The 8,086-nt window shown below is 44.6% G+C and overlaps 1 protein-coding gene across 9 annotated transcripts in view; it reads left to right on the top strand.

Annotated features, from left to right (window-relative positions):
- Positions 1-1,258: 1,258 nt before the first annotated feature.
- WDR20 (WD repeat domain 20) overlaps positions 1,259-8,086 on the top strand; it is a 45,849-nt gene continuing 39,021 nt past the window's right edge. For 8 of the 9 annotated variants that reach the window (XR_001873575.1, XR_001873577.1, XR_001873576.1 and 5 more), the window contains exon 1: positions 1,260-1,569. Coding sequence is in view for 6 of the 9 variants with exons in the window: in XM_017807446.1 (XP_017662935.1) it covers positions 1,321-1,569 (249 nt within the window). In the remaining 3 variants the exon portion in view is untranslated. Of the gene's footprint in view, positions 1,570-8,086 lie in introns of all 9 variants that reach the window. The other variant, XM_017807451.1, reaches the window with a different exon arrangement.

Genomic DNA, 8,086 nt, shown 5'->3' with positions numbered 1-8,086 from the left:
ACAGGTCAAAGCCCTATTTTACAGTTGGATCAGTGTTAGATCAGTTTGAGTCAATCATGAGGCTGTAGTCATACAAATTTTCAGCTGAATCTGCTGCCTGAAGAAACAGTCCTGATTCCCTGCCCAGTGAATACAATCCTTTCTAACCCTGTGCCACCCCCATCTGACACTGATCAGGTTCACCATGCAACACAGCTGGCTGTATGGTTGCAGGATGATCAGAACAATGAGGTGAACAACCAGTTTTTCAGGTTAACACTTCAGGCTGACTCCCCAGCCTGGCTCTGCCTGCAGCAGGTTGGAGGCTGGTGCAGAGCTGGAGGGATGGAGGTACTGTCTCCATCAGGGGCTCTTACCTGGGAGCCATTGCCCCAAAAACGGCACTGCCCCAGCACACACACATGGACACCTCCCAGCTCTGATCAGCACCTCCAGTGGTGGCAGGGACCACCTCACCCCCTGCAGGGACCACCCCACCCCATCCTGAGGCAACTGGCCCCTGCGGGCCTGCAAAGCCCCTGCGAAGCCCATGTTCACACTTGCAGCTGGAGCCGACCCCATTCTCCCCTGCCCCCCTCAACAGCTGCCCCACAGTGCCACCGTCTTGGGTGACCCTGGTGAGGCCACATCTGGAGTGCTGTGTCCAGACATGGAGCTCCTGGAGTGGGTCCAGCGGAGGGCAATGAGGATGATGAGGGGACTGGAGCATCTCTCTTACAAGGAAAGGCTGAGGGAGCTGGGCCTCTTCAGCCTCAAGAAGAGACTGAGAGGGGACCTCGTCAATGTGTATAAATATCTAACAGGGGAGTGCCAAGAGGACAGAGCCGGGTTCTGCTCGGTGGTGCTGAGCAACAGGACAAGAGGCAGCGAACAGAAACTGATGCACAGGAAGTTCCACCTGAACACGAGGAAGAACTTCTTTACTGTGCAGTGATCGGGCACTGGAACAGGTTGACCAGAGAGGGTGTGGAGTCTCCCTCACTGGAGATATCCAAGAACTCGACGCTGCACCGTGTGCTCTGGGATGACCCTGCTCGAGCAGGGAGGTTGGACCAGGTGTCCCACTGTTGTCCCTCCCAGCCTGACGCACTCCCGGGCCCCGTGACTCCTCCTTCCTGGTCCCGCCCCCAGCCCACAGGCCCCGCCCCCTTCCCCGCCTCCGGGCGCGCGAGCCTAGCGCGCGCGCAGTCGCGCGGTAAACAGGCTCCGCCGGCCCCGCCCCCTCGCACCGCCCCCGCGCGCAGGGGCCGCGCGCGCGCCGGCGGCTGCGCAGTGTGGGCACATCCGGGCACTGGGGCAGGATGAGCGCTCCTTTCCAAGATGGCGGCGGAGGGAGGAGGGAAGGAGATGAACGAGATTAAGACCCAGTTCACCACCCGGGAGGGGCTGTACAAGCTGCTGAGCCATTCGGAGTACAGCCGGCCCAACCGCGTGCCCTTCAACTCGCAGGGCTCCAACCCCGTCCGTGTCTCCTTCGTCAACGTCAACGACCAGAGCGGCAACGGGGACCGGCTCTGCTTCAATGTGGGCCGAGAGCTCTACTTCTACATCTACAAGGGGGTCCGCAAGGTACCGGGGCTGCCCCGCCGGGATGGGAGGGGAGCGGCGGGGGCTCGGCGCCGCCCGCCCGCCGGAGTGCGGGAGCCGCGGGGCCGCGGCGGGGGCGGGGGGCAGAGGCCGGGCCGCCCCTCCCGCCGGGTCCCCCCGCCCCGCGGCCTCGGCACCGGGGCTCCGCGGCTCCACCGCGCTCCCAGGGAACCAGGGAGCGGCTGGGCAGGGGGAGCGCGGGCCTGGGCCGAGGGCGTTGCGAGGGCACCGCGCGGGGTCGATGCTGGGGCTGCTCCACATACGGTGCCCCCGCCGGGAGTTCTGTGTGCGAGCCCTGTGCGGGGATGCGATCGCTGGAGATCGTGCGGGAATGAGGACTGGCGTTCCCTCCCTGGGCCTGCTTCACCTGCTGCTTCAGGTCAGAATTTGCTGGACACACTAATGCCTGTTGTGATTATGATGGTGTCAAATCCCTGCTTCCAGGATCCCTCTAGCTTTGTTTGCATGGCTGAAGCGTTCACTGCAGTGTTAGGCCTTTATTGTGACTTCGAAGTGTGGGCTGATCCTAGGATTGTTTCTAAATGGGAGTGGTGCAGTGAACTGAGTCTTAAATATCAGATAATTAACAGAGAGAAAGTTGCTTTTGCATGAAAGAACCATTGATGCACTTGAGAGAGAGAGAGAGAGACTCCTTACCTGTCGTTATTGGATGCAGGACAGTGCATGCATTTGATCTCTCAGGTCACCATATTTATGAACAAATTGTTCATAACAACAGCTATTGTTTCTTCAGGTCCTCGATTTTACAGGATTCAGAGAACAATTTGAAATTTGTCATGCCAAGTGAACGTGTGTCACTCCCAATATACGTAAACACAGATAATAACGATTGTCAGCTTTCTATTTCATGTTTCAAAAAGTGGGCGGATGTTATTTTGTGTGCTTGGGCCTCAGCTGCCATGATGTGAATACTTGGAAATGTTCCTGCTCTTTACCCACCGTTCAAAGTGGGATGAGGGCACAGGGAGCTAGAGATGTGAGTAAGGCTGTGCAGGAAGCTTGTGGATGAGCAGGGAATTATACCTGAATCTGCTGTGTCCTAAGCCAGTGCCCCAGCACTCCTCCTCTGTGTAAAACGTCAGCACCAACAGGAGAATAAAGTCTGCGTGGTTATTTGTTGACTGTGACTTAACAGATCTAATATGTCCTGTTATATGGAGAAGTGTGTGTGTGTATTTTAGTTTCACCCTTTTATGAATTTTAATAATCAGTTATGTTTCAAATAACGTTTGGACAATAGTTTCTTTAAGCATACAAGGAGTATTTCATATCAAAGTTTTTGCTGTTTACAAGCAGTTGCTATCTTTACAAGGTATTGTGGGGAGCAATGTCTCTGAAAATCTGTATCCTAAATTATTACTGTGTTTGGGTTCTGATATCTTACATTTGTTTTTTCCATGCAAAGTAACTGCAGAATTCTCTCTCTTCACTCACAGAGCAGGCCTTTATGTAGTTTAGTAATGGTACATGTGATTCTTACAAGTTCTCTTAGTCATCTCTTGCCACACTTCTGAAAAATAAAAATCTGAAGCCTGGAACTTCATTGAAAATAGGGAATAGAATAATTATTTCAAATTACTAAAATAGCTTTGAGCTGAGATACTTAAAGTTACCGGTGTGATACAGAGTAACTGAGAAATTTGGGTTTGTGAGGTTGTGAATTCTGAGCTCTGAGACTTTCATACCTGTTACAGTGTGAAATGCTTTTTTTTCTGTGAATAGAGTAAAACATACACATTGTTAGAATTAATTTCAGTGGCCTTTTACAGTGTAAACAATTTAGGATACCACTGTATATTCTCTATATATAATATATTAGTAAAGTGAACTTAGGGAACTAGCTGAAATAGGTTAAATCACGCTTAAGGAAAATGCTTTAAATGAGAACAGGGAAGATGTCTGTCTCATATCTGTAATACTTGCTGCTCTGGAATTTATTTTGAAACTATTCACTTGGAAGTAATTGTTTTGTCTGTGTACAAAGTTGACATAGGAACAGGCTGACAGCCTGTCAAGTGATCATTTGAGCTTTTCAGAATCAGAAGTTGTGTCCTGTGCCTGTCACAGAGGGGAGAGAGCTGGTGTTGCCTGAAAGGGCAGTGGGTAATTATGCCTTAAACTGGACAAACTATCACACTCTGCATGCCTTCCTGTTCTTGGGGACAGGAGGGGGAGAGGAACTTGACCTGTTCAAGACTAACCTGCGTGTGATCCTCTGCATAATACAGATGCTGATAACTTCAGTTTTAACCGTTAGCTCACAATTATTTAAGTATCCCTTAAAAAATTTCCCTGATGACTATAATTTGGCTAAGTCATATTAGAGTATTGAGTTGAATTTAGTGAAACTCTGCTGTGTGAATGTACCAGCTGGCTACAATTTATCTTTTTTTTCTCATCTTTTTTAAGGTCTGCTGCTTTTCTTGATGAGAAAATGCTATATTTTTCCTAAAATGAGTGAAAGAACCACCAGGGCTTTGTTTTAAGTAACCATGTCTGTTAGATACTGGGATAATTCTTGCGTCAGTAATCCCCTGCAGATCAGTACACATCAAGGAAGAGTAACACTTAAGCCATGAATGACACTTAAGAATAAATAATGTAATATTGAGTCAAAGATACCACTTGACATCAGTGATGCTAATCTTCTTTTAGTTTCTCTTTAATCCTAAATGCATTGCATCTGCTACATCTAATTTGTAAGTCACCTTTTTAAGTTAACTGCTGAGGTATGTATTCTGTTCAGGATATTTAACCTATACAAACAAAAATGTTTCCAGGGATGTTTCTTTAAACTTGATCCTTCTTCCAACACACTTGGTGGAGAAGCATCAAGAACAGTGGTGTGGAGATTGGAGTACAAATGGACAGTGATAATAGTTTGGTAGGGAGACCCGAGAGAGTTTTGGACAGCGTTTCAAGCTGTCTTTAGAGACTTTTTGAAGCAAAATGGTATTTTTTTTCAGCTTTGTTCTTCGCCTCTTTAAAAGGGAAGCTGAGCTTTTACTGTTTAATGTTTCCATGTTACTACTAAATTTTACTATTGTCATGAAACATGTTACCATGTTTCATGTTTTCTGTGTCCTAGAAAGTTCATCAATTATGAGCCAGCGCATTGTTGTTTTTGTAATGAAACTCATGCAGGTCTCTTTGTGTTCATAAAGCAATGCAGGCTTCCAGAAAACTGCTGTTTTCTGATTTGGATCCACTGAAAAAAGAAATGAACCTGTAGTTTAGTATGGAGAAGTTAAACTGTGATGGAATGATCTAAATATGTAATTGTTTTCAGCTGCACTGAGTGTCAGTGGGATTTCCCTTTCCTTCCTCCTTAACTTTGGCTTTAAGGTTAGATGTGTGCAGTGATCTCCAGTTAAACCCAAGGGATATATTTTCATGAACTCAACCGATCTATCAAGAACTGTAAATGATGGTCTAGCACTGCAGGATCGTTTGGCAGTGTGCTCCTACCTCCTTGTCTTTGGCAGTGCTCAACCTCTGGTTGAGCTAGTTCAGCTTGCTAAACCAGCAGCAAAGTACTTGCTGGTTTTCTGTGCAGATTTTCTCTTGGTTTGGTGAGTTGAACTGTCATCTTGGGATTGAATATTGGCAGGTACAGTGAGAGCAAGGAAAGGATTCGGGGGCACTACCCCCTTCAGTGGCCTGGCCTGTCTGCTTGGATCCACTGCCGCCTTATTATTCAGGTCTCTCCTGAATAAAACCTCTACTTCAGCCTTGAGTCAGTTTTGGACTGATCTATTCTTGGGGAATTGTTGAATTAATTTTGATTAAGAGAGTTATGGGTGATAGAGGAAGCCTTTTTTATTATTTTAGGCATTTCCTTCTTCATTGAGTGAGGGTATATAGTAATATAGGGGATAGTTCAAAATTTATTGTTCAAATTATGATGCATTTATGCTTTGGACAGGTTGCCTTTTCCTGCAGCCCCAAATCAGGAGTGAGAGCTGTTGTTTGATTCTTGCTTATGAGACAGTCTTGGAGTACTTAAATATGGTTTGTGGCTAGGCTTTGCAAAATGATTTATTAGTTGATTCATTAAGCTGGAAAAGGAGAGCTCTATCTCATCTTTCTTACCTTAGGAATGACTGACAAGACAAGGCTTTCTAGATTGCTACCGACATTAACTGTCAAATTCTTTTCCCCTACTGGGAAGTTGGTGCATTTTCCTGTGAGAAGTTGTGTGTGATGATGTGTTATTCTCTGTGTGTTGTAAAAGTTTTCTGGGCAAGTTAGTCTGCAGCTGTCACTGCAATAGAACCATGTAAGGTCCCTATTAACAACTGTGTTGCATGGTGCACCACCTTAATTTTTCTGTAATATATTGGCAACTTATGAAATTTGATTGTATAGTGCAGCTGATTACGTTACGTAAAACTTTCTGCGTTGTATTTAAATTCTGGCTACCTGCTGTCTTTAACCTGTGGCAGACTTTCCTAACGTTGGTTGTTTCATTTTTTGAAACCACTTTCTCGCAAAAAGAAACGTTGTCTTCAATTCTGCTTTTTTCTTACAGCTACCCGAAGCAGCAATTTGTTAATAACTATGGAGTATTATGGTGTGTTGCAGTAGTATTGGGGTAGAAACACATGTAGGTGATAAGCACAGCTTGGTGGAGGCATGGAAGGCAGAACTTGTTGACTGTCTTCTTAACCTTACATAGAACAGGTGGCTTAGAAATTTTATTTGTACTAAGATGAAAATAATCTCATCTCAACTACTTTTGTTGAGAGTTGGCATAGTGGCAGTTCCTGGCTATCAGTAAAAAGGTTGATGACGTGTAGGATTCCTTCCTTTGCAGTTCTCAAAATTACCTTTTTTTTATGTCTGGCTTGATATGGGAGTATTTGTTGTCCAGTTGAGAAGTGTTATCCTTGGTGGTGGCTTTCATTCCACAGATTGTTCACCTGGGGTCTTGTTGCAATGACAGTGTCAGTGAGTGGCATTTGCCACTGTGCTTAATATAATGGTCTGAGAGGAGCAGTGTGAGCCGGTTCTGAGTTGGCAGTGGAATCTGTAGAGAAAAACTCACATTCCCACATCTTGAGAAAATCTGGTTATATTACTGTATATTTAGAGATCACAAAGCTGTGTCAGGCCTCTGGTAAAGATGAGTGGTTTAATAGCATAAATGAGCTGTAAAAATGCTGAGATTTGTAGGGATCTTGGAAGATACACTAGCTCTGAAGCAGAGGGAAGTAAACCTATGTCCTAGTTCTTAAACCAGTTCTTAAACTTGTGGTAACAAGAATTCCACAGTCTCCCTAAATAACATTTTTGGTGCTTGATTTTCTTTCTTCCCCCTCCAATATCTAACTAAACTTCTTGTTCAAGGCAAAAACCCCAGAAATCCAAGCAGGCTGAATGCAGTTATTTACTGTGGGCATAGAGGACAGTTGATGATTGCCTTTGGCTTTTACATATTTGAAAACTTGTTAATTTGTCCTCTCAGTTTTCCGAAGGTAAATAAATGTAGTTCTCTTAAGTTCTTCTCAGATCACAAATTCCAAATGTTTGCTCTCCTCTGTGTTGGCTTCTGTTAGTTTGTGTTTGTAGTACTTAAACTGGATGTGGTACTTGCACTGTGCCTTCAGTACAGAGCAAGAGAGAGTTATTGCTTGCTGTATCTGTCTTCTAATATTCTCGCTAACATATTGAAAAATGTTGACATTTTTGAGTCCTGCTCATAGTGATGACTCACTTGGATTGTTTCTTATCATATTACTGTTTTTCTCCATTTTTATCCATGCTTTGATTGTTGTTGTTGTTTATAAATGTCATGTTGCATTTTCATTGAATGTTGTTCTACTAAGTTTATTAGAAAGTGGTTTTATTTCCAGTTCTGTGCTACATAATGCAAAAAATCGTTCCAATCTTGATGTCATTCACAAATTTGATGTGCACTCTCTTCCATTAGTCAAAGTCTCTCACACATTGCATTTGCTGCTGATCTTCTTCTCTAGTCCAGTTTTTTTATCAGAAGACAGATTAGTTTGGTGCTTGCTTTTGGTGAGTTTACCTTTTGTGGTTTTTCCCCTCTCTCGGAGCTTATAGCCTGATTTTATTTCAGTGGCTTTGATACCAAAGAAAAGTTTACTACTATGACTGTTGAATGCTACTACAGTGTGTTCTGCATTTAAATACTTACTTATACCAGAATCAAACATCACTGTTATTGCCAAAAAGATGACAGGCAAAGGTGGCTAATGGAAGTACCACAGTAATGACAGCAGAGCTTTTCTCAAAGGTATCCAGTGCCATCCTGCAGCTGGGAAGATATTCCTGTTATCTGCTGTAGGAATTAGCATATTTCACGTTTCTCAGGTGTGCTGGACGTGACACTCTGTAAATCTATTTTGTCCTCCTTCAAAAGGGTGTTGTAGATTTCTTTTTTTTTTTTTTTTTTGAGAAATTCCTTCCTTTCTTGCAGTATTTTTTCTGTCTCGTAGATAACAGTTGCTTT

The sequence above is a fragment of the Lepidothrix coronata genome, unplaced genomic scaffold, assembly GCF_001604755.1.
Source record: "Lepidothrix coronata isolate B3197 unplaced genomic scaffold, Lepidothrix_coronata-1.0 Scaffold19, whole genome shotgun sequence".
NCBI lineage: Eukaryota > Metazoa > Chordata > Aves > Passeriformes > Pipridae > Lepidothrix > Lepidothrix coronata.
This window is presented reverse-complemented; position numbering and strand designations above follow the sequence as displayed.